General features: G+C 43.5%; 1 protein-coding gene across 2 annotated transcripts in view; it reads left to right on the top strand.

Annotated features, from left to right (window-relative positions):
- SLC28A3 (solute carrier family 28 member 3) overlaps positions 1-27,424 on the top strand; it is a 165,579-nt gene that overhangs the window by 50,253 nt on the left and 87,902 nt on the right. For both annotated transcript variants that reach the window (XM_059724822.1, XM_059724823.1), the window contains exons 6-13: positions 1,788-1,977; positions 6,157-6,301; positions 10,871-10,984; positions 12,682-12,759; positions 21,991-22,071; positions 25,368-25,448; positions 26,495-26,620; positions 27,169-27,299. In XM_059724822.1, the coding sequence (XP_059580805.1) occupies positions 1,788-1,977; positions 6,157-6,301; positions 10,871-10,984; positions 12,682-12,759; positions 21,991-22,071; positions 25,368-25,448; positions 26,495-26,620; positions 27,169-27,299 (946 nt within the window). The remainder of the gene's footprint in view (positions 1-1,787; positions 1,978-6,156; positions 6,302-10,870; positions 10,985-12,681; positions 12,760-21,990; positions 22,072-25,367; positions 25,449-26,494; positions 26,621-27,168; positions 27,300-27,424) is intronic.

Raw genomic sequence — 27,424 nt, 5'->3', positions numbered from 1 at the left:
ACATACCATGGAACTCAGTAAATGCCAATTTTATTTAGATTGTTATAATAAAAACTTTGTTTAATATGGGTAATATTTTCTTCATTTACACCTTAAGGCAAGGGACAGAAATTACACACGAATCGGTATAAGGGATTGGAAATTGGTTCAAATCTAACACAACAGAAATTCAGTGCACATAAGCCACTTTCAAAATGGCTGAAACCAGTTTAAGATAAATCTGGATGGATGTAGTATCAGACTTAACTGATTTAGGTTAAATCAGTTTATTGAAGTTCTGTCCCAGATCCCATTCAGATTTAAGTTAACTCACAGTCCACCAGCATCGCAGGATGCTTTGTACCTCTCTTGCAAACCCTACTTCACAGGGTGGGCAGGCTAGCCTTGGCCCAAGCTGTCTGTTCCAGCTAACCAGAAAGGTGTGCTCTAGTGCCCCCCAGCTTCTGGCCTGGGCCACTACAGGCATGTGGCTGCATTTCCAGAATAAAAAATGAATGTCTGTTCACTTGCTTATCGATTCAGTCTATGCAGCTTAAACTAACCTGCAAAGACTGAATTGATTCAGCCTCAGGCTTTTTGACTGTCTGTACTTAGCCTAACTGGGCATATTTACACATGCCATTAATATGCAGCAATAAATTATGAGTATTAAATAATAATAAATAAATAAATAAATTATTGCTTCCGGGAAGTTCCTGGGCACACCATTTATACATGCACCTGGGCCACAACATATTGAGTCAGGTCAGAGCAGCCAGCCCTGGCTGGCAGAGGACCCAGTAAGTCAGCCAGCCAGCCCAGAATTGCTCCAACCAGGGTCAGTGTGCTTCAGAGAGGCTGGCTGGGGCACAAGGGTGATTCACTGCAGGGCTATCTGGCAGGCAGCCCCTGCACTGAAACACCCTTGTGCCCGGGCCAGCTGCATCAGCATCTACACATGCATTGCTGTGAATGAAAAAACTGTACAGCAGGGTAATACTTGTATTTATTAGTTCCATGCACCCTAATAGGGGCACATGTGTACATGCTGAGATGTTTATTGCAGATCAAATTAGCTCCACAGTAAACATCGTGTGGACATGCTCAGTCTGTTGTTAGAATCTTCTCTGCTGGTTCCCATATTCACCACTCCCTCAGCCCTTCCCCATTTCCATGAGCTAGGCCTCATATCTCCTCCTAGGCCTCGTATATTACTAGTACAGTAGCTTTTTATCTACCATTAATGCCTATTTGAACAAATCCTAGTTATCCCTCTTGACCTGTTACTCGCTTGTCAGCGTTCAAAAATCCCTTACTTTAAACAGAGGGCATTATTCAAATACCTTACCTATTTGAATCACATCACTTCATATTTATAGCAGCAAACTCATAACCTGTTTGAGTGGATGCTATAGTATCAAGATGCTACCTTTACAAATGTATGTGTATGTCATGAGGACTACAAAATAACCTGTATCTCTTTCTCTTCCTCACCTCCCAGTTGTGGACTTCAGTATCAATGAACATATTATAAATAGCAGCACTATCTGTGCTAACAACAATATTTCCCCACCCAGGCCAGGATTCACAAAATCATCCCTTTTCAGGAGGAGAACTTAAGTACATTCAGTTTTTAATACATCCCAGAGTATCACTGAATGTAAGCGAATATTCAAGTACAATCATGAAACAGCTTTCATTTCCTATTTTTTAAGTAAAACTCGTACTTAAATCAAGTAGCCATCTGAGGTTGTGGCTGTTTCTGTAGGACAGACTTAACTAAAATCTAAATGCTTTTTCTTTGACAGCATATTTGGCAGTGGTCATTTCAGCCTGCATCTTGAACTTTCACAGAGCCCTGCCACTCTTTGTACTTACAATTGTAGCCATCTTTTTCATCTGCTGGGATTACTTAATGGCTAAATACGAAGATAAAATTTCTGCATTCTTTGCCCCTTGTAGACAATTCCTGAAAAGATGGTGGTTCTGCCTGAAATGGTAAATACAACTGCCATATTTCTTAATTAGCTTTTTATAAGGGTTATGTTTTCACTGGTACTGTATTTTTAAACCATTTTATTCTTTTCACTGGGACTGAAGGCAAATACAGTTTGATAAATACCTCAAATGACTCCTTCTCCGATGTTAGATTATTGCTATTCAAGCTATTACACAGTACATAGGAAGTTATATAAAAATGAATACATTGTTGGAGGCTGATGTGTTAACTTTCTCTAGTATTTACATAGCTCCACAACTGTAGAATCTAAACATGAAGAGAGTCTTTACATATACTCCGGGGATGGAGGAGGAGGCACTTTAATTAGAGCGGCTCTGAGAGCCACTCTAATTAAATCAACCACAGCATCACGTTTGTTTATGCAGCGCATGCATTCATTCATCACGTGCATTCAGCATCCCACACTTAAAATGGTGGTTGGGGTGCTTTAACTAAATCTCATTTTAGGGGGCTGGGGGACATGACTTCTGAGGAGAGGCTGAGGGAACTGGGTTTATATAGTCTAAAAAAGACAAGACTGAGAGGGAATTGAATATCCTTCAACTACCTGAAGAGTGGTTCCAAAGGATGGAGTTAAACTGTTCTCAGCAGTGGCAGATGGCAGAACAAGGAGCAAGTCTCAAGTTGCAGCAAGGGATACTTAAGTTAGATAGTAGAGAGAACTTTCTTATTAGGAGGGTAGTAAAACTCTAGAACCACCCACAGAGGTTGTGGAATCTCCATCCCTGGAGGTTTTTAAGACCTGGCTAGACAAAGCCTTGGGTGGGGTAATCTAGTTGGGGATGGTCTAGCCTTGAGCATGGGGTTGGACTAGATGACATCCTGAGCTAAGTACAGACATTCAAAAAGCCCAAGCCTGAATTGATTCAAATTTTGCAGGTTAGTCTAACCTGCAAAGATTGAACCAAGAAGCAAGTGAATAGCCATTCACTTTTGATTCCAGAAATGCAGCCACATGCCTGCAGTGGCTCAAGCTAAAAGCCAAGGGGGTGCTAGAGAGAACTTTCCCTTTGGCAGTGGCCAGAAGCCTGAAGGGAAGCTGAGCGGGGGTGGGGGTGGGGATGTAGCCCGGCAGGCCACACTGAGTGTGATTGGGGAGGGATTTAAACCCCCACCCTAGTCTGCATGGTCCTCAGCTGGGGTGTGCCTGCAGGAGGAAGGGGAAAGCAGCCCTTGCTAGGTTTGTTCCTGAGTGGCAGTAGGCATGTTCAGACACTGGCTAGGGCTGTGCCTCAGGCAAAAGGGGGGAGGGAGGCAAATTAAATCCCCCTGCCTCTCCTCTCCCACCAGCACAGGACCCCAGCCGGGGTCTGCTCGGCTTTCCCCACCAGCAGCCAGCAGGGGAGAAAGCCAGGCAGACCCTGGCTGGGGTCCCTGTGCCAGTGGGAGAAGGGGGAGGCAAGGTGACTTAATCCCTCTCCCCCACTTTTGCCTGAGGCTGCTGCATGGGCCAGCTCTGGCCATCCCCCCTGCTGCTGGAGTGGTCAACCAGGAGGGAAAGTTGGGCAGACCTCTGCCGGGGTCCCATGCTGGTTGGAGAGGGGGGGGCAGGGGGGTTTAATCCCCCTCCCCCTCCTCCTCCTGTGCCTGCTGTCCCATGCCCTTGCCCCCTCCACTCCAGTGGGGAAAGTCTGGCTCCATCCCTGCCAGACAGACTGGGATGCATCCCCAGCTTGGTTTCCCACCCCCACCCCTTCGTCAGCCAGCGCTCACTGCTCTGGCTAGAGAGCAGAGGGGCAGGGCCAACTCCGCTTTGCTCAAGCTGACAGCACAGCCTTTCCCAGGGCTGCAAATCATCCTGGGATGCTGCGGGACTGTGATTTAACTTGAACCAGGAAGGGGTCTGGGACAGAAGTTCCATAAACAGGTTTGACCTAAATCAGTTAAGTCTGTTACTACATTCAACCAGGTTTATCATAAACCAGTTTCAGCCATTTTGAAACTGGTTTATATGCACTGAACTTCTGTTCTGTTACAGGTGTAAACCAGTTTCTGATCATTTAAACCAATTTATGTGTAACTTCTGTCCGTAGCCCTGAGGTTCCTTCCAACCCTAATTTCTATGATTCATTTGATAAGCTTTAGTTAAAGTGCCCCTGCCACCATTTTGAAGCACAGGGATCCTGAATACACAGGACCTGGAGGCTGCTGGAGCATGCTAATTAGCACGTTCCAGCAGACTCGATTAATCGAATTACTTGAGTTTAATTACACATAAACTGGAATAAGTGGTTGGAAACTGGTACAAATCTCTAATACAACATAAGTTCAGTGCACATATACTGCTTTCAAAATGGCCAACACCAGTTCAAGATAAATCTGGATGGATGCAGTATCAGACTTAACTGATTTACGTTAAATCAGTTTATTGAACTTCTGTTCCAGATGCCCTCCAGATTCAAATTAACTCACAGTCCCCCAGCATCTCAGAATGCTTTGCACCTTCCCCTGCAAACTTCACCCCCCTCATGGGGTGGGTGGGCTAGCTTTGGTCCAAGCTATTTGTTCCAGCCAACCAGGGAGGCACTTTTTAGTGCCCCCCCAGCTTCTGGCTGGAGCCACTGCAGGCATGTGGCTGCATTTCCAGAATCAAAAGTGAATGTCTGTTCACTTGCTTATCAATTTAGTCTATGCAGCATAGACTAACCTGTGAAAATTGAATCAATTCAACCATGGGCTTTTTGACCATTTGCACTTTAGAGTAAGAGTTCCCAGGAATTTTCAAGTCCTACAAATGGACAAACTGTCTTGCCTGTGAAGCAGTTCACCCTTTTTCCATTTAAAAATCATTTCCAAGATGAGTTATTGTACTTATTCAAAAGTATTTTTGAAGAGCAATTTTACCTCTTCCTCCTCTTTCCTTCATGTGTTCATATGTGGCATGGTGGAATTTAGTCACCTTAGCCACAAATGAGCAGTCCACAAAAGTGCTACCTAACCATCTAGACAACTAGATGTTCAAAGGCCCCCAAGTTTTTGCCACAAAACTTACTTAGGTACCCATAATTCTGCTACTGTACTTGCCCAGAATTGTTGCCAATTTGGCTGAGTTGAGCACCTTGGCCCTTATCTCACACTAAGTCTGTTTGGGATTCACCCACTAAATGACCCTGCACTTAAGCTTTTTGAGGCAGATAATCCAGGAGGTGGTCATAGAGTACACCTTACACAAACCAACAACACTGAGTTCTGCACAAAACACAGGAGGCCTGGCCACTTCTATTTGAAAAGTTAGTCAGAGGGGGAAGAGGTAGCTGTGTCCACTTTGTACATAATATCTTAGAGGACTCACCCAAGTGGGAGTTAAAGACCTTCCTCAAACTCAGGAGATTCAAGCCTACACCACCCATTTCCTGAAAGAGTGCCCTAACCCCCAGGCATTAGACAAGCCTCAGTTGGAGGCACTTCCTTCTCTCAGGTGTGCTGTGAGGAAAATTTAATTACAAGATTGGGAACTGCACAAATATGACATTAATGGTGACCTGCTAAGTACAGTTTCATAGTTTCATAGTAGCAGAAGAGAGATAAATTCATACGACTACATACGATTTTTAAATGCATCAGAACTAGCCCAAATCTGGGGGAATGGAGATTCATTTTTATTGATTTTTTTCCCCCTAAAAATAGACAAAAGTACAAAAAAATTAATGACCGTTTTTCTGTGTCCCCAATTACCTCATGCCTTACCGAATTTCCAATAAGTTGATGCAATTTTATACTTTTGTAAAGCTGCAAAATGTTACAGCACCATAGAAAATATGTTAGTATTGGTGTTACAGTAACAAAACAGAAGACATACTAACAGGGGAAAGAGGGAAGGGCAAAGGAAGGTAAAAAAAAAACCTGAAAATTTGACAAAATATTTTAAGGGAAACAAAAACTGTAAAAAATATCACAGTACTTTCCATCCATTTTAGGGGAGTGTTTGTAGATGGATTCTGGTGATAGTAGCTAGTAGATTTTATTGTTGTCATGTCTCACCAGAGTCATGTTATCTGAAGGAAGTCAACTGTTATTCTGAAGGATGTATGAGTTTGGCATGGGATGGGCATATCTCACATAAATATGAAAAAGTAATATGAATTGGTGTATCTGGTTATTATTTTTTAGCAGAGTTTTGTTATAACGTTACAGCTATCATGTTTCCTTGCTGTTAGGCTGCTTGGCATAGTTCTTATTGCAGCTGTCATCTGTTGGCTCATATTTGACACAGCAAAACAAGGAACCAATCAGCTCATCTCCTTTGGTGGACTTGTGATGTATGTTCTCTTGATGCTAATCTTTTCCAAATACCCAACCAGAGTAAGTACTCAATGATTTCCTTTCAGCTTGTCTAGATATCAAGAATTTTCTTTCAGGAGATCTGAACAGTCTAACCAGGTCTGCTGCATACACACATAATGAGCTAAATCAGTGATTCTCAACTGGGGTGGCACATGGGCCATACAATATGAGTACTATTAGGTGTGCAAACACCAACACATGATTCACAAGATAAACCCAGAGGCTGACTATGCATGTACTTAGAAGTGGGGTGGGAGCCATTTTAATTAGAGTGGTTCCTGAACAGCCGCCATCATTTAAACGGCTCACTGTTACATATATTAAGCCCTTCCTGCATTTCAAAATGGCCAAGGGGGCACTTTAAATCTCATTCAACAAGCTTTAGTTAAAGAGCCCCCATGGACATTTTGAAATGTGGGGAGGGCTTAATGCACACGATGTTGAGGTGACGCTGGAGTGTTCTAATTGGAACATGGAGCAGACACGATTAATTGAGTCTGCTCCAACCCGTAGTAATTAGAATGTTAATAGGCATGTCTATAGGCAGCCATAGATTCAAATGGGGGTACATAATGTTAAAAACTTTTGACCTGTTGTGGTCTTTCTGAGTTCTTTGCAACAGAAAATTTACTTTATTAGTTTTCTGTAGTCAAAAAATGAGTGAAAACTAAGAGTTGGTGTTTTCTGAGAGGGGTCTTGAGTCTAATGAGGGATACTAGAGTCCAAAAAGGTTGAGAACCACTGATCTAAATGTTCTAAACCAGCAGCTGTAGGTTTTGTACCATCAACCTTAATTTCCTAACTATTGAGTGTTTGACTTTTCAGCAATAATATTCTTTTTAAAAAACAGGGGGAGGAGGAGGGAAAGGTGAATTTGGGATCTGTTCTTTTTGTTTTTTATTTTGCTTTTATGAAGAAATGTAGAGAAATACTTAGGGCCATGTGCATGAATGAAGAAGAACCCTGCACACTGTCACTTAAAAAACCCCCATAATCAATATCCTGACATCCAGCAATCATGATAGGCTTGTTTTTATAACCTCTGCTTATATGGACTGATATTTACTCCTGCTCTTCATTCAACTGAAGTCAATGAATATTTCATAAAGTCCATGAAAATGCCTGCACACAGTAAGAATTACTCGGTCTGAATTAAAAAAGGACGAGGGTGGGTTGAAGAATCTTGTGTAGGGGAGGAAAAAGAAAATCCAAGGTTTTTCTGGTTTAATTTCCAGCATCTTTCAGGTCCTTCTTCATCTCTGTTAATTTGAACTAAAAGTCACTGAACAAGACAAGACTCAAAGCTTCAGGGAGCTGGAGACAACAGCAAATTACCCTTTTCCAGCCTGTTTGTACACTCTTTGCCAGGGAATATTATTGGACAGATGGGATGAAATCCTTTTAATGATTTCAGTGTCTCCTAAAAATTTAAAAGCAACAGGGTGCAGCCTGAAGTCCTTATTCAGCTTATATTCGGGTCTCAATCAGGCAAAGCTCCTGTAGAAACGGGCCTAAAATAATGGTCCTATTTAGGGACGGAGTACAGAATGAATTTAAGCCTTAGGAATTGACCTGACACTGTTTTTCCAGCAAGCAGGTTCCAAGTATATAAGGGCACCTGGTAGCAATCACTTCAGGGAGAAACTTGTGAGAACACACAGTTCCAGTTCAGGGGCTTTCAGGAGAGGCAAGAAGAACATAGGATGGAAAGGCAGAGGTATACCTGGAAAGGTTTGCACCCTGGGTAACTGCAGGCTTTGGCTGATATGAAGGACCTCCAAGGTAGGGGGCTTGAGGGTCCTGGCAGGTATGAGCTCAGCTTTGTGGAATAAAGGTAGGAGCCAGGTGTTGAGGCAAGGGGCTCAAGTTTCCTGGCAGCTCAGTACAGAGTAGGGAAAGGTGTCCCCCAGCCAAGGAGTTAAGCTTCTTGCTTGCCATCCCCAGCACTTGCTGCCAAATCACATGCTGAGCAACAATATAAAACTCTTAGTTCAATTGTATCTGAAGTGTAGGGCAGGCACACAGCTGGACCCCATAGCTGCCAGAAGCCTTGACCCCTTCTGCCTCCACCCCTTGGCTTCATGCCCCATTCTGTGCAGCAAAACCCTATAGGTGCTAGAGCAGGGGTAGGCAAAATGTGGCCCATGGGCCAGATGCAGCCCACCAGGCCATTCTATCCGGCCCATGGGGCCCCTAAAAAATTTAGAGAATGTATATGTATCTGCCCCTGGCTGCCTGTCATGCAGCCCTCGGTGGTTTGCCAAAACTCAGCCCAAAATAGTTGCCCGCACCTGTGCTAGAGCCTAAAGCCCCTCCGTGTGCATTCTGGCACCCTCCTGCCTCTATCCCAGTGCCCAGGGCTTGTGCCGCCCTCATTCATTCCTAGTTATGCTACTGCTGAAAGGGACCTCCTCAACCATCAAATCTAGTACCTTGTGTTTGCAAAGAATCATTTGTTCAAAAGGATCAAGAAAGCCATCTACTCCAGCCCCTCTCACATGTCATAGCCACAAAGCACCCTATAAGAAAGCCCTACAACATACCATAGATAAAGAGCAAGGGATGGTGAAGTACTGCCAATGCCTCGCCACATGCAGGAAATTACTTGGGTTAAGCTCTGTCCAGATGATCTAAAGAAAAGGACCAAGTCCCACACTAAAAAGACAAGCAAGAAAACCCCCCAATAATCCTTGCCAGTCTGACCTATTCCTATGCCCGAATTTGGCAGTAAATTTGATTATATATGCATGAGTCGCACCCACCAGAAAGGCACCTTAGAAGTTTCAAAGTACCATCAAGCCAAACATCCACCCCTGCCTGTCCTGAGCTTTAGAAGACAGCAAGAAAAATACCCAGAAGCTACCAATGAAATCATGGTGGAGGAGAAATAATCTTCTTAGCACATACAGGAAACTAGCTGATGATGTCTTTCAATACATGCTCCCCCATCACTGTGTTTTTTAAATAGACATGATTGTTTGTTTTCCAAGGAAATGCATTCAGTACATTGTAGTAATTTTATTAAAAGGTTATGCTCTGCTTGCCAGAGAAACCAGCTCAATGTTTAATGTTGCTTTTGTGCCTAGTTCTGGTGTTTTTATTGAAATCACATGGTAATCCCCTAACACAAGGGGTTTTCAACCTTTCTTAATAAGTGTACCCCAAGTGACCAGATGCAGAGCAGTGGGGTGAGGAGGGGGTGGTGCATGGCCAGATCCAGGGGGGGTTGTATCGGCCGGATGCGGAGCGGCAGCATCGTGGGGTGGCAGCAGCCACATGCGAGATTCCCCTCACCCCCGAGTCTGGCCAGCCAGGCAGGCGCACTGCTGCCCTCATGTCCCATCCCGTCCCTGCCCCTCCCCCAAGCCCTGCTCCTGGGAAGCAGCGGCACAGGGTGGTGCATCATCCCCGCCTCCCCCACCTGCCCACGTGTGCCCTCTAGTGCCTTCCCAAGTACCCCCGGGGGTACGCGTACCCCCTGTAGACAACCCCTGCCCTAACAGGTTTAAAAGGTTTCACAAAGTTCCTTTAACACATCTATGCAGGGGCTTTTCACAGTAGCAAGGAAAGAAAAGCACAGAACAGTTCCATAAGGATCCTAATTCTCTCAAACTGTCCTCCTGACAACACCTTCCATTCCCAAGTACCAACTGCATTCACTTTTCTTTCATAATTCTTTGTGAGCACTATTATCAAAAAAACAAACTGAAAACTAAAAAATGCCACTTATCTAGCGTTCTCCCTTGGGTCTTCACTGAGCTTAATTGGCCGATTTTATTCAAGTAAAGTGAGAGAAAATCAGCAAGGCTGCACCTCACCTTACATTCCCTTGTAAACTGATCAGATTTACCACTTACAGACTGGGACAGCAAAGTGGAAACCTGCGGCTTGGCAGAAGGGGGGGTGATTATAGTCAGCCACTCCAGTTTCCAGCTGGAATGAAAATAAAGAATGTTTTTGTATTATAATAATCACAACATTTAACACTCACGCGGGCCTTCTTACCTGAAGTATGGTTCTGCCTGCTTGACAAGTAAGGAAACGGATATTGTAAGCTGAAATTACTTACTAGGGTCATACAATGAGACAATAGCACAATCCCTGTGTTCCCAACCTACTGCTCTGTCTAACTTCTATGAACAAGGCTCATGTTATATTAAGAGCTAGTGATATGTAATCATTCCTGTGAGGAAAGAGGAGCGTGATGGAATTAGCTATAGTTGTCTCCTGTATTTATATCACGGTTACTTCTCTGCACTGTAAAACAAGACAGGCAGTCTCCTGTCTTACTGATGTTCTTGGTGTGCATTTCTAAGGGTCCCCAATGCAACTTTCTTTCTGTACCTTAGGTCTGGGTGGAACATCATGTCTGGGACTTGTTAGTTCACATGCCCATACTAAACAGAAGGGCAGCAGGGGGAATTAAAAGGAATGAAATCTCTTTCCACATTATTTGGGCAGTCCCCGATCTATTTCAATACAATTACATGTATCCCTTTATTATACATATTGTGTGTATATTAAAATACTGTTTTTTCTTTTTCCTCTCAAATGATTTCTGCTTTTATACTTTTTTTCTTTGACTAGGTTGCCTGGAGACCTGTATTTTCAGGCATAGTCATGCAGTTTGTTCTTGGGCTTATTACGCTAAGGACTAAAGCAGGATTCGAAGTATTTAATTGGCTGGGCAGGCAGATACAGGTAAAGTATTCACCAAAGAGGGAGTCTTTCCTTTTTTATCATTTTCTGCAATGGAGTTTTATGTTACAATGAAAGAAAACCACACAATAACAGGCTTGTCCTCCTCCTGCCCCTAAATAGTGTGCTTCCCTTGTCATGAGAAGTAGTTTTATGTTCTAACAACCCAGGGCCCCAAAAAATCAGTGCAAGTTTTGCCAGTTGGTTCCTTAATATCTTGGTTTCCTAAGGGAAGTAGAGTACTCCTGGAGATAACTTACTTGATGATCAGATCTAGGTCACATCAGATCACATCTTTGCTTACTGGCTTCAGATGAGCATGTTGTTAAGTGCTGAAGGTAAGACCTAATAAGAAATGGTGAGAATTCTTTCTACTTTTGGTTGACCATCACCTCCTTTAGGCTGAAACCACAGCCCACCTGATCTCCAGGCAAGAGAAAATTATCATCCTCGTCTATTAGCAAGTTCAACTGGACATGGTGCAATTCTGAAACATACTTACAGGAAACTCCCCTAAAATACCAGGGAACAGAAGATTTAGACAGACACAATAACTGTAGCCACTGTCATTCTGGCATAGATGTCTACAGTCCTCACTCATATGGATTTCCATGGTTCTCAGAGACAACAATAAAATGCAAGCATTGGTGGAAAGAAGGCAAAACTGTACAAGAAAGGACCTGCCCACAGAGAGAACCAGGACTCTGTGCCATTGCTGAAGTGGAGGCTGCGTCCCTAGGGCCAACCTGCAAGCCAACAAAAACCATCTGTTCATGAAGGGTAATAATCGGGAGGAAGTTGAAAGTTGAGTAAAGTGGTACAGTGAAGGAAATTCACAGTTTTGACACAAGGGCACTCACATGACAGCTCTTAAAATGTGCAGGTGACCAATTTAAATGTATAAAAATAAACTGCAACATAAAAAGAATTTTAAAATTATAATGGGCCTACGCTGTGGCCATGAAGCTAATGGTTTTAACACAAACTATCAGCTTTTCCTCAGAGCTCAGATTTGGGTTGAGGCTGTGCTGAGCTTATTCTTCACTGGTTTCCACATAGCACATGACCATTCTTTTGGGAAATGCTTGTTTAGCCCTCAGGTTTCACTGTACATATCAATAACATATTGCTCAGGGTTGCACTACAGAGTTGTGCCAACAACAGTGTAGGAATGCACCACAATAGCATCTTTGGAGCAATGAAAAATAAACAGTTCCTATGGGATTGTGCGTGACCTTTAGCTACGTTCATAGGCAGGGAGTGCCGCTTACTACATATTGTCCATTTCCCAGTTCTGAGTCCCCAGGTTTATTTAGTACAAATAATAATCATAATGAATGTATGGCAGTGTGGTTCTGCCCCACACCAAAGGAAGCTTTGGAGTGATGCACCATATGTCCCTTTCCACAACTGGCAAACACAATGATCTGACACTGAAGCATGACCTGTGACCATGCTCTTTACCTGCCTACTATGACGCAATGAGGATGCAGGCCGCAGATCCCAGACTCCCCTAAACAGGGGGACTGCAGCCGAGTTTGACACTGGCATGGATGCAGAACAGAAAGACTCTTTGCAACTCCCCACTATCAACTGCAATCTTACCCATTATGATTATAAAATCTGTATAATATATGAATAGTATTATTGTTATTGTTATTATCAGCTGTTTGAAACAGGCTTTGTTTTTTTCTCGTTAGGCTTTCCTGGGATACTCTGATGCTGGTGCGGAATTTGTTTTTGGTAAAAAATACGTGGATCACTTCTTTGCCTTTAAGGTAAACAGCCATTATATATGTTGTGCATATGACACATTAATCACAGCATCGAGGCACAGTTCCATCAAAAGGTGTGTTCTCTGTTTGTTTAGCCACACACCCTTGTTTGTTTGTGCAACCACAAGGTGTCCAGGAAACAATTTTGACAATAAGATTATGACTCATTCTGTGACAAAAGTGCAGGAACCCCCCAATTAAAATGTTTGCTTAATGTCCTGCTTTAAATTAATTTAATCCAGCTGTTGCAATCCATTAGGATTAGGGGCAAATTCTCTAAAAGGAGACATAACAAACTATAAGGGCCTCAGCTAGTTGCTCACAAGCAGATTAATTTCTGTCAGGACTATTGTTTAGATACTATTGAGATAGATGACTTATAAATACTACAGATTGGTAGAGAGAATAACAATAAGGCAGGACCAGCCACTAAATTCCAGTTAGGTTTCCCAATTCTATAAGAAGATCTGTAAAAGTAGCTGCTTGGGGAAGGAAGTGAGAGGCATGCTTTTCACTTCTTTCCAAATCAAAGTGAGTCAGGTCATGCCAATGGTGCTTCACTTCCATGAAAAGGCAGGCAGCTAGGCAAGGAGTATTAACCCTCCATTTTCCTGAAAAGATATGCTAGGAAAATTGGTCATGATTACAGTCTACTTGGTTCAAGAGACAGAGAGTTCTAATATCTTTCCAAGCTCTTATCTATTCTGTCTCTAGGATTGAGATGAATGATAACCCAGAAGGGTGTTTCACATTTAGCTTTCCAGATAAACAAGACTGGCCCTATTTTTTTAGCAAGCAGAGCAATCTGGTTGCATCTACGTATGCACTTAACTGCAGAATAAACTAATTAGCTGCTGAATAAAGCATCACCGTTTACACAAGCAACACTGTTAGCCTGCAGTAAACTAATGCTGCCATAAGATACTGCTGTCAGGGACAGTACTATCTTACAGTGGGGTTATTAACTGCAATCAAATGCACATGTAAACACTGACCACAGGTGTAAATTTCTCCCAGTCTGCCCAGCCAGCAGGGGCAGACTTCTGCCTGCTGTCTAGACAGATGGCTCTGCACTTCCAGCATCCTTGTGCCCCAGCCAGTCCCAAAGCCCCACCCTGGAGCCCGGGGCTGCCCCCAGCTGCCCCCCTCCCCATACCCTCAGCCCTGGCATAAACTGCTCTGCCCTGGCTCAGATTGCTGCTGTCCTGGCTGCATGTGTAGATGCTGTGCCCAGGAGTAGCTTACTCTGGCTCAAACTGCTCTGGAGTTTATTGCTTCAAATTAATTGCATGTGTAGATGTACCCCACCCCTGAGTAACACAGCTCAGCAAAAGGAACACTGTGTTTTGCTGACTTGTCCTAATAAATAATCATCCTGCCTTCTAAGAGGCACAGAGTACTCATTCATAAGCAGTCAACAACCTTGATGTCCATGCATGTCAAACAGGTTATTACTAAAGAGAGTCAGGAATAAATATAAGCAAAAATAATAGATTTTCAGCAAAAGAACAAAAATGAGGGTTTTTTTTCAAATTTCTTTTGCTATCCAATCCTCACTGTCAGGCACTTAAGAGTTTGTGTACATGGGACAATACAATGCTAAGTGAAAATACCCAAGCTATCTCTTAATGAGCTGGCTTGCATACTGGAAGCAGTACAGCTGAGACAGCATGGCAGTCCTTCCAGACTAATTGGCCACACTCAGTTCCATCCTAATTTCCAACTGATTTAGGAAATAAATCACCTTGAACACCAGATATCCCCTAGGTATACAGATTAGCACGTGCCACCAAGGTCCACTACACACATGGCCAGGATTGTTTGAAGATGTGAATTTGAGTATATATTTTCTAGTCACAGTCACTGCATACATAGAATTAACTTTGTCTAAAATAGGTACCTAATCTGTTTCTCCAAAATAGTGTAACAGGGCAGTCTGTCCCTTTAAGAGAGCCCAATTACAGGGCTTTTGGATGAATAGAGAGTATGCTGCTAGGAGCTTTAAAAAACTCCCAGAAGAGCAAGCAAGGGAGAAGGAAGTGAACTGTGAGCAGAACAGTTTGCTATATGGAGGGTTCACTCTGATGTGCTGGGATCAGAGCCAAAAGGTCCCAGTGCCTGGGACAGGGCAAAAAAAGAGGTTCAGTTTATTTATTTGCTTGTTTGTTAGGACTGTTTTATTTGGGAGAACTAGCTGAGGAGGTCCACAGAGGGTAAAACCTGCCTGCAGAAGCCAGCAGGCTAGGCAACTTGCTTACAAAACAGGTACAGGCAAAAGCTGTTATTAGTTTTGCACAAAAAAATATCATATTTACATGCGCAAAATGCTACTGCAAGTTTTTGTGCACACATGCATCTTTCAAGTATAATATAGACCCTATTTTTGAAAGTGCAGCCTAGCAAATCAAGATCTGATTTGATTAAAATATTTACTCATACAAAACAGAGATGTTATATACAGGTCATCTCTACTTGACCTTTTACCAACTCCAGGAAGTTGGAAGATGCCACCATAAGGCCTCTTGGCAGGAGTAAAGACTGATCTGCCAAAACTCACTGGTTGGTATTGACTCTTTTATGCTGTTAACATAAAAGGGCAAGACTTACTGTTGGCAGTTAGGTTATTAGATTTTGATTGCTTTGGCCACTTGCAGGAAGTTGATAGTACCCTGAGGTCAAAGGACACATTTGAATGCTTGAGACTGAATCCCTTTAAAATTCTCCAAAGCTAGCTTTAAATGTCACCCTTCTGCTTCTTACTGCAAAGGCCAGTCACAAAAGATGCTGAGCATCTTCACCATCACAGTTTTCATAGGACTGTTGAGTGTTCACCAGCAAAGAACTATGCCCTTCGCACGGTGTATTAAATTTCTGTGGAGTTAAACAACATGTCAGTAGGTCCAAAGATTATTTCGCATACCTATTAGCATGAATTAATGGATGTGTAACACCCTGGCTAATCAAAAGTACGTAAAGGCATAACATGTGCCGATAGTTCTGTTTTCTTTGGGATTTTTCTTTGCTCTCCCCTACCTTGGGGGTCTTTAAGAGGAGGCTAGACATGCACCTGGCTGGGGTTGTCTGACCCCAGTGCTCTTTCCTGCCCAGGGCAGGGGCTTGGACTCAATGATCAGCTAAGATCCCTTCCAACCCAAACATCTATGAATCTATGAATTTTATTACTCTGCTAGCAATGAATGTAGCATTTGTAGCTCATGGACATGACATCTATAAATGACTTTTTGATGCTTCTGGCTTTTTCATTTAATGTTCAGGGCCTTTATCTTAATATATTTATCCATTACTTAGTGCTTGTCTACATGACAAAGTGACACTGGCATAAGGGAGCATATGCTGTATTTCATAGTTTCATAGTTGGTAGGGTCGGAAGGGACCTGAGTAGATCATCAAGTCTGACCCCCTGACATGACAGGAAAGAGTACTGGGGTCAAACGACCCCAGCAAGGTGTTCATTCAGCCTCCTCTTAAAGACCCCCAGGGTAGGAGCCAGCACCACTTCGCTTGGAAGTTGGTTCCAGATCCTAGCCGCCCTGACAGTGAAGTAGTGCCTCCTGATATCTAGCCTTAATCTACCCTCTGTCAGCTTGTGGCCATTATTTCTTGTCACTCCTGGGAGTGCTTGGGGGAACAGGGACTCCCCCAATGCCTGCTGGTCCCCCCTGAATAGTTTGTAAACAGCCACTAGATCCCCCCTCAGCCTTCTCTTGTGGAGGCTGAACAGGTTCAGGTCCCTCAGCCTCTCCTTGTAGGGTCTGCCCTGCTGCCCCCTGATCATGCGAGTGGCCCTCTTCTGGACCCTCTCCATGTTGTCCACATCCCTCCTGAAGTGCAGCACCCAGAGCTGGATGCAGCACTCCAACTGTGGCCTGACCAGTGCCGCATAGAGGGGGAGGATCACCTCCTTGGACCTGCTCGTGATGCATCTGTGGATGCATGACAAGGTGCAGTTGTCCTTCCTGACCGCTTCCCCGCACTGTCGGCCCATGTTCATTTTGGCATCAATAATGACTCCAAGATCCTTTTCTGCCTCTGCACTGACAAGAAGAGAGTTCCCCAGCCTGTAGGTATGCTGCTGGTTCTTCCTCCCCAGGTGCAGTACCTTGAATACCAGAATATGCTCCCCTAGGACAATCTTATTCTGATACAATAGTGTCCACACAGGGAATTGTACCAGGACAGCTAGAATATTTTGAATATTTAACTAATGAAATGTTCCCTCATAGAGGCTAGCCTTAACTCACCTGGGCATTAGTGTATTGTATCAAAATAAGTACATGTAAATGGAGGGTGCAGTTTAGAATGAGTTTTGGCTTTCTTTCTGACCTCTTCTTTCATAGATGCTCATACATTTTGAATGCCCTTTGCATTGGCCGTTTCCATTAACAGTCTCATCCTAAACATGGTGAATGCGTGTGCCGGTGTATGTAGTTTGGACAACACTGATTAATCTCTTCAGTTAGTATGTTAGAAAAATCTCTCCTATCCATCCTTTAGATAGCCAGAATCAGTATCACAAATGAGCAGTGCACAGGACGTAGAGATTCCTGAAGAGTTCAGAGTGGGAAAACCAAAATGTTTAGTGTCCATCCTGCTTTCCCTCCCTGCCCCCCCCCCCCACTTTCTCTTTGGTGCAGTTGCTTGCAGTCTCTGAAAAACAGAGTGGCCCTTTGACCTTTTATTTTTAAATGCATTCCACAATCTAACTCACCCAACAAATGAAATTCCCAGTTGAGCTAATGTTGAGGCCGAGCTTTCCTTTTTGTGCGTAGATTTTTTTCTACATAAATCATGCATGCATCCACTCCCTGTTTAGAGTATCCTGCAAAATCTTGGCATATTCATGAAAACGAAGACTGTGGGGAGCCTTCATTTAAAACAGCTTTGCTTCTATTGAGTTAAACCAGCCACCTACCATTAGCCTAAGTTTTTTTTTGTCATGGATCACTGAGTACAGTGCAATTGAGAAACCAGGCAGAGTAAAGTATGTAAAAAAATATTTACCACACACCTTGGGTAACTGAATTCCAGAGGCTTACACAAAGAAGGGAATAACTGATATTTTTCAAATAGATAATACTATGCACTACATAAAATCTAGCCTGGACAGAATGGGCCATCTCAGCAATTAGGCACCTCCTACTCAGCTGTGTACTACTTTCTGCTGAAAATAGAAAGACAAAAGTTGTATCATATTAGGGCTTTTTTTTTTAACTAACCCTTTAAATTCTTGTGTATAAATTACTGTGCACAGGGTCATCTGTACACAGGACAAAAGAAAATGAGATTTCTAAAACCTAACTTCTTTAAGTCAGTTGTAAACTGATTTTATGACAGAGAGAGAGGGAGGCTTCTGGTTACATTGGCAATTGATAAGTGCAGTAAGAAAGAGAGATGGGTACCAAGTGTCACACCTAAGTGATATATTTTTTCCTTGCTCCCCTCTGTCCCCCATTTATCAGACACACTGTTTGTGTCTACACAAGACACTGACTGCATAGTTGTTACTGCACAGTCATTTAGTACATTCACATGCAAGTACTAACTGACTGCTCAGTAACTGGCATTGCTGCACAGTAGCATTCCCAAGCGGCTTTTTGGTGATGCTGACTATGCAGTTGCTTGTCACTATTATGCAGTAGTGTCGCATCACTCTTTGTACCATGCAATGCTGTTGCGCAGTAGTAACAAGCTACAGTGCAGGCAGTGTCTCATGTAGACATGGCCTCTCAGAAGCACCCTACATTTGCTGCATTCAGAAGGAAGGCTGTTAGCTTGTAATTTTGAATTGCTACCTGAGGTTGCCATCTGCCTGTCCTTGTCCTCCTGCCCCTGCCACTTCTGCTTCTCTGTTGGATAAGGGTAACAGGTTAGGCACCTGAGGAGTACTGTGATACCCTCTGAAGGCCCCCTCATCCCTGCTAGGCTCTTTCTGTGTTCTGGGTCTCACCTTGCCTTCTTATTTGCTATGTCTTGATGAAACCTTTGTGAAAGGTAAGTTGCCCCTAGTGCTTTCTCTTTTCCTGTGGTCAGTTATCAACCTTGTATACCTTAAGGGCTTATTGCATGGCTCCAATCTTCCCTTACACCATGCCCCATGCCTTGTAGGTGTTCTGAGTCACCAGTCAGGTGGGACCCTTGTCCCTCAGTCTCCAGGCCACCTCAGGCCTTCCTTCCCTTGTTGGGGTTTCCACCCTCCTGGCTTCAGCCCCTCTGCTCTGGCTGGTCCCTTATATAAGGCCCATTGTTTTAGCCTGACTTCTGGGTCCCAGCCTTAACTCAGCCCCTTTCTGGGCTCCTGGTCCCACTTTCTTTCAGCCCTTCTCTGGGAGAAGGCCTTGGGACTGCCTCCAGCAGGACCCCAAGCTTGCAGCTCCAACAAGAATATTGACTTAAAGCCATTTGTTTGCTTAGAACCATCCCCTCTCTGTCCCAGGTAATATTCCCCTGTTCCCAGGTCTGCAGAGCAGTTTACCCTAATTCCTCGTAAAGATCTAGGAATTAGGGTAAGCCGCTCTGCAGACCTGGGAACAGGGCTCCATTCCTCATGGCTGTCAGGCTCAACTGCCTGACCATTGCAAGCTTTGGGCTTATATAGGTCAAGCCTGAGCCCTCTTCCAGTCATGTGACTCCCCTGTCAGCTGACCTGCCTACAGGACTGTTCCTTAACCCTTTCTCTGCTGGTTGCTTGTGCCTCTGCTACAAAGACCTTGCCCTTAAAGGGGGCATGCCATTTATCAATAACAGGGCCAGGGTTCCCTTTTACAATAACCATATTCCTACAGCTGGAGGGGATTCTGGAGCTCTGTGCAGTTTAAGGTAACCATCCATCCCTAACTGGGTGGGACAGTCCCAGAATGGAAACATCAAGTCCCAATCCCAGGATGTATGACTCCAGGACAGTATTTGTCCCGGATTCATGGTATCCTGCAAGGGGTCCAGGTTTGGGAAGTGGCAGGTTTCCCCTTGCAGGCTGCTTGGAGCTGCCGAGAGCACAGCCAGGCAGCATGGAGAGCAGCTCCCTGCAGGTAAGTCTATGGAGGAGAGAGGGCATAAGGCCCATGGGAGGGCAGATTGAGGGAGGGAGTGGCAGCAGCTGGAGATGCTGCCCAGCCAGGGAGTGCATGGAGCTTGGGGCTGGGTTGGGGAATGAGATGGAGCCACAGGAGTCTCATTCAAGGTGCAGGGGGCAGCTCCCTACCACTGCATGCACTCCCGGGGTGGGGGGGGGGGCTTTGAGGGAGCACGTGCCCCCCCAGTTTGTGCATGAGGCAAGGGCGGATATAGGCTGCCCACTGCTAGCCTTGGAGCCCCACACCATCTGCATGCCCCCTGCCCACCCAGCAGTAGTGGGGGCAATGGCAGTTTGGAGTTGTGACCCTGCTGCTGCCAAGTGGACTGGGGCATGTGGCTGGCATAGGATTCCCAGGGGAAAGGCAGCAGGGTGGGTAGCCCTGAGCCTGCAGTGGGCAACCTGCATCTGCACCCACTTCTTTTGGCTTGACTCTGCTCCAGCTATGCCCCCTACAGAGGTGGGGGGTGGGAGCAGGTGGGCATGTGTCCCACCTTTTTTGTTTTTTAAAAAATGGTCACCCTAGTGCAGCTACACTCATTGCATTACCATTCAAACACAGGACATGAAATAAGCAGAAAAGTAAGACCCATTATGAGGAATATCCTTAGAAAAGAAAGGCAGTGAAAATTTGGGGGAGAAGGTGCTGTGAACCTCTTCCCTAGCTCCAGCTCCTCCAGTACATCAGTGCTAAAGGTTCATCCCATTGTCCAGCTATCACCAATACAATGGTCACATCTAATACAATGACAAGTTCAGGCAATTGGAAAGAGGCCCCATAATATTTTTTTGCAGGGCAGAAATAGCTTTGGCTATGAACCAGAGAGGGTGTCATCACCCAGAAAGTGTTTTAGAGCTTCATCAGCATTGGTTATTGTACTAATTCTCCTCTGGAGGAATAAGTTAATTTATTGACAAGTCCTGTAATGATGAGGCATTTGACTTTTTCACACTGTTTTTATTCTGTTCGTTATTTTTATTTATGATGTGTTATTTCTCCAATTGCACATATACATATAAAAGCTTTCTGGCTTTTGAGGTACTGTTTTAAACCTGACTAATCTCTCTGAGTTCTCTTGGACCTGGCATGAGATTATTTTTTCCGGTTATTTACTAGCATAGAAATGTTCAGTTCCTGTGTTTAACCTATATATGAACCAAATAATTCAATTTTAATTGAGAATGAAAATGTAATGCAGTTAGTTACCTACCAGACTGTGAGTTGTGCATATGTTATTCCACCTGTGATTTTTAAAACCATACGCTTAGAGAGAGTTTTTCCTACAGTGTCCACTGCTATACAATAAATATATCCCAGTAAATCTGTTTTTTAAACCATTCAATGTCCCTGCTTACTGTTGCAGAATTCCATACTACCTAGAACTGACATAATAAGCAATGTTATACAGGGAACAGAGCTGACCTTGAATAATTAAGAGAAGAAGACTTTGATAGAGTATGTTTCTTAATATGCTGAATGAAGTGATGTTAGGCTGTTCACCTTGATTTTGTGAATGTTAAGTCAACAGAAGTCCATACTAGAACCCACAGTCCAAACCACCTCACACTTGTGGAAAATTTAAATTTGGATACAGATCCAGGATCTGAAACTTTTATATGTTCTATGTTTATAAAGGTATGAACTAGATCTTTCCTTTTACCCACATGTACAGAACTGTGGTAGTTTAGTTCCAGATTTGAACTTTACGTCTCAGATGTGCCAGATCTAAAACCAGATCTAAGACACAATCAATTGAGTTCATGAACTTGCAGATCCTGATGCCAATGTACAGTAGATATGAGTAGCCAAATACTGAGCTGATTTAAACACAGCTGCAGATAACTATACATTGTATGGAGATGTAAGAGTTCCAAAGTGATCACAGTTTTATCTGGAAAAATATCATGCAAAGTAATTCATCCAAACTCAATAAAGCTGGAAAAACACCCTAGAAGTTTAAAGATGAAATCATGGCAGAACAGAAGCATATGAGATGAATGACTAAGTTTCAAAATCTCCAAGAGTTTTCAAAATCTGCACCTCTAAGACATCCGTCCTTTGTTAACAACATTAAATGACTTATAAAATTGAGAAAAGTAAAGAACACTTGAAAATTTTAAATTATTTTATATTTCTAAATTAGGTCCTGCCAATAGTGATTTTCTTCAGCACTGTGATGTCTATGCTTTACCACGTTGGATTCATGCAATGGCTCATTAAAAAGGTACCAAAGCCTTGAATTTTGTCAACAGTTTTTTATATAAGCTAGATGGGTATTATATAAATGTAGTGCACAGAGGGTTAAATTGTAGCTTTTGGGGATAGCTGCTGCCTGGAGAGTGAGGGAGGAGGGCCTGGGTTCTAGCCTGGAGCTTTGCTTCCAGTGAGACAGAAACTTACCCTCTGCACTGTCCTCCATCCATTTTTTCCAGTGTTTATTACATTCAAGGGGCAGGGGTCAGCTTCAAGAAGAGTACTGCAGAAGAGGGTGGGTAATACCTAGTGGCACGATGGTTAGAGAACTATTCTGGAAAGTCAGACAGATGCAGATTCAAAGCCTGTCTGAGTAAGGGAAGCTTAGATTGTAGCTTTCCAGGTTCCCAGGCAAGTACCTTAACCACACTCCTATTGAAGCTAAAACATGGGAGGATCCTTTCCTATTTTGTTTCCACGACTTGCATTTTGGTACATGTGTATTTAGTTGTCTATGTACACAGCATTACACATTCAGGAAATGGGATCCCACCTAAGTGCCAAAAAATGTCCCTTATGCAACTAAGAAAACTGCCAGTCAGATGGCCAAAAGGAAGTAGAATTCCATCCCAAGACAAAAGTATGGTGAAAGCCCAGGCAACAAAAGACATGTGTTCAATTTCTCCAGATATTAGGGGTGTGCAAAATGGGCCGTATTCGATTCGGATTTGGATTCAGCTCAAATCAGGGACAGTGATCAGATTCGTTGATTCAGATCACTGTCCCTATTTGATTTGGCCGAATCCGAAGATTCAATGCTGATTCGGAGAATGAACAATTCGGCCGTAGACACAGCTTTAAATGTTTTCTCTACATACCTTGAGGTACCAGGTGTGGCTCGTGAATGCTGCAATGGTGGGGCAGATGGAGCATCCCACAGGAGCGTGGGAGGGTCCCCACGTGCTCAGTGGCGAACCCAGAAGTGGACCGGAAGTACTACCAGTCCACTTCCAGGTCCACCACCAAGCGCATGGGGGACCCCCGCACTGCCCGTCCTCCAGCTCAACAATCAGCCATGGGGGGAACCCAGGTGCCCCCCCAGACCCAGGAGGCACCAGTCGCTGAGCCGGGGAGCGGGGCACACTCCACAGCTGGCCCAGAAGTGGACCAGAAGTGCTTCTGGTCCACTTCTGGGTCCACTGCTGAGCACCCTGAGGACACCCTGTGCTCCTGTGGGATGCTTCATCCTCCCCAGTAACTCAGCATTCACAAGCCACCTGGTACCTTGAGGTATGTAGAAAAAACATTTAAAGCTGTGTCTATGTCTGAATCATCGAATCTTTCCAAATCTCTCTGAATTGATTTGAAGGGTTCCAATTCAATTTGGAGAGATTAAAGGGTCTCCTGATTTGATTTAGATTTGGAGATTCGGGCCAAGTCTCTGCCAAATTGAATCAGCGACTGAAGCTTCGCACAGCCCTACCAGATATATGAGTCATTATTGGACCTCCTCAAAAAGCCATATAATCTACCAACATCCCTATTAATATTAGCATAATAAGACTGATGGCATGCAGTTACTTGGAGTTAGTAAAACAGTAAGAATTGTTACTTTTGTATCCTGCCCAAATTGTTAGGCCCTTAGAGATGTATATAAGTAAAAGATAGGTCTCATAGCTAACTTGAACGTAATCTTTCTCAGTAGCTTAGTCCTGACAAGACCATGAAATATTTGTGGTATTTCAAGTATTGCTGCTTTTCTGAAACTTTTAAACACTTCAATTAATCAGGCATATTTTTCTGTCCAGTCATTGTTAAGGTAATTCTTAAGTTAAGAAATCTCTGTCTTAAGGGAAACCACTTAATTTAAAATCTTGGTATTACCAAATGATTCTTGTCTATCTTTTGAGAAACAGGTCACCTCTGACACTTTACCACCCCACATCAAACATACCCAGTTAGTTTCTATCTTCAGATTTTAGTAGCCAGCCATTCTGTTCCAAAGACTTCCAAATGCTGGGTCTTTATCACACCTACCCTATTATCCCATAAATGAAACATGTGAGTTACTTTTTCAGGAGAGGTCAAGTGATTTCTGGCTAGTACTTATATGTTAGTGTTACCCATGCACATGGGCAGATCTAGGATTTTGAAAAAGGTGAGGTGAGATGCATCATCACATATAACACAACACATTTTTCTCACAGTAAAAAGAAACTAGAAGCATTACTAATATGCTAGGGGCCTAGGGCTATAGTATTCAGTTTAAAATTGATGCAAAAACAAATATAACTTTATTGGAATAAGTTAAAAACAGTCTCTGGTACTGTGACATAGGAGCTACATTACAAGGAGAAGCTAATAGAGAACAGAATTGCAGAAGAAAGACTAGCTTGATTAGTGGAACATCAAAACCATTAAAAAGGAAAGAGGCTCATTAACCCCTGTGGAATGAAGATTTTAGAAGAAATCAGGTAGCTTTTAATGAGCCATGAAGTCAGTTGACTCCCTCACTGATGCCTGGATAAGAATGCTGCTGCCATTGCCACGTAGTTGGTTTTAACCTTTGGGTGGACCGGGAATCAAAGGAGAGTGCAGCTGCACCAGTACACCACCCCTGGATCTACCCCTGGTGTTACCTGTTCCACTCTATACCTGTTAAACACCAGATATGCTTCTGTTACAGCTCGCAGTTACAGTTTGGCTCCATAGTGTAAATACTTAAGTCTTTGGTTCTAGTGGATAACGGCTTCTGTCATCCAATTACATAATCAATCTCTTTCATTGACTGTCCAGTGAGCTCATCATATGAAGAATACAGTTTTTGAACACTGGTAATTGAAGGTTAACTGATGGAACCTTACAAACCACACTTTTTCCTTCTTATTCATTTTCCTTTCAGACAGCAGCTGAGTTTGTTTGGAATCAATCTGGGAAATTTTTTTTTCCTTTATATAAACTCAATTTGTTTCAGTGGAGCCATCAAAGTTCATATACTCCCTTGGAATTGTAGCTAATCAGTAGACATGTCAAAATATCTGCTTTGATGATGACATTTGAACAAGTAGGTTTCCAGGCCAATGATAGCAAGAGCTTTCAGCATTATCCATGCAATTTGCTAAAGTATTCCTTCACTGGATTCTTTTTGTAGCTACCGTTGAGTATTTTCACTATAGCTTGAAGGTGAAAGTTACATGATCACTAACTCATGAAATATCATAACCTTTGCTCTGAGTTCTTCACATTCACATAAAGGGTGTGGAATAGTTAAATAGACATACAGACAAGAATTTTCTCCATTATTACTCAATAGTTTATCATTTTCAGGTTGGTTGGATTATGCAAATTACCATGGGGACGTCTCCTGTTGAATCCCTAGTAGCAGCTGGCAACATATTTGTGGGGCAGGTGAGTTACAAAATAGATAATACACAAATACCCTTAGGCTGGGCACAGATTCATTGGACACCAAAAAATGAAATTAAACCAGAAAGTTGAACAAGTTTTGTTTATGAAGGTAGCACTCTAATGTACCAGCTCAGGTGGCTGGTGTTCAGGAAGCCAGAATTGCATGAGACTTACAAGTCAACAGTAACACACAATAAACCATGGCTATACTGAGTTCACACATGAACCTCTAGTATAAACCAGGGGGACCTGCCTCCTTAAAAGGAGAGTGAAACTGGTGCAAAAATAGAAAGCAAGCAATAAAAGAAGAACATTTAGAGATAAGGGAAAAATAAGGCAATGGGTGGAGTGTGCAAGGATCCAGCCCAGAGGAACAAAGGAAAATGCCCATCTGCCAATCCATTGCAGTGGGGGTCCTAGTAAAAGAGAACAAGCAAGCAAGACATGATCTCCAGCCAGCTGCAGAGGGGGCCCGACTGGAGGCATAACTAACACATTTTGCATGCTGGGCAAAACTCCCCTGTACCTTGTGCAGGGGAAGGTGCCCAGCACCAGAGAGCAGGGGAAAGGAAAGTGGTCAGTCTTATCTGACTCAGGGACTCAAAGACCCTAGCTGCTGCTGCTCTGTCTCCACACTCTGCTCCTAAGAGTCCTGTGCTGCAAGGCTGTTCCCTCCATTAACCAGAAAGCCACAGCACCCTGGGGTCCCTTGAGATCCTTTCAAGGGTGCTACTTAGTGCCATGCAATGTGATTACTGTTAGGTGCGCAGATCCCTGCACATGATAAACACAGATATTTCAAATAGGAATCCATTCTCTTAAAAACATTGTGACCCGTTGGGTCTCTCTGACAGAAGAACTGCTCTGTTATTTTTCTGTAGTCAAAAATGAGTGAAAACAAAGAGGTGGCATTTTCTGAGGGGGGTCTTGTGCCTAAAAGGTTGAGAACTAGTAGTTAAAAAAAAAACACCAGACACAATGCTAAAATAAGGAGCATGAGGGTTTATCCAGAAATTACTCTTTTGATTATCACTTTTCTTTTCCAGACAGAGTCCCCCCTTCTGGTGCGGCCCTATTTACCACATGTCACCAAGTCAGAGCTGCATTCGATCATGACTGCAGGGTTCTCCACCATTGCTGGGAGCGTCTTAGGAGCTTACATTTCGTTTGGGGTAAGGCCAGAAGTAATACATCATGAAAGTGCACTGTGTGTTCTGTTCCATTTCAAGGAATTGCCCATAAGGAAGCAAAGAAGAAAGAAATTTCAAAGCTGCAACTGAAGGAAACAGCCTGCCAACATCAGTAGTGTTTGCAGGCTATGGGCGTATGGGGGCTGGCTTACACCCTCCCTTCTCTGCTGCTCCCACAGCTTCTGCCTGCAGAAGTTGCTGCTCCTGGAGCTGACTTCCCCTTCAATAGTGCTGCTTTTCTTTTCCTTGCCAACATGGGCACTTGGGGCTTGGCACCCCTTAGGCTGGGGGCAGTGGTTAACCCCAGGGAGTGCATGGGCAGTCTCCTCTACACCTTTCACCATTTTGTATTCCTCTGTCAGATCCCTGCTTATTTTTCTCCATCCCATATAAAACAAGATTAGTCTTTTTAATCATTCCTTGCAGGAGAAACCCTTCCAGCATCTCACAATGCTCTCTGGAAGTTTTTCCTCCTCTGTTCTTTTGAGCTGAAGTGAACAAAGCTTAATTCCTGTCATCTGGAATTCCAGATTTCAGCCTCCCACCTCCTAACAGCTTCTGTGATGTCAGCACCAGCATCGCTGGCTATTTCCAAACTCTTCTGGCCTGAGACTGAAACACCCAAGGTTACTCTGAAGAGTGGCATAAAAATGGAGAAAGCGTAAGTACAGGATAATAAAACTAGCTGGATAGTAGAGACACCGGTATAAATAAGCACTCAGATATTATACCAGGGGTTGGCAACGTTTTTGGGCACAGTGCCAAAAAACCTTGAAACCTCTACTT

The sequence above is a fragment of the Alligator mississippiensis genome, chromosome 3 (assembly GCF_030867095.1).
Source record: "Alligator mississippiensis isolate rAllMis1 chromosome 3, rAllMis1, whole genome shotgun sequence".
NCBI classification, from domain to species: domain Eukaryota; kingdom Metazoa; phylum Chordata; order Crocodylia; family Alligatoridae; genus Alligator; species Alligator mississippiensis.
This window is presented reverse-complemented; position numbering and strand designations above follow the sequence as displayed.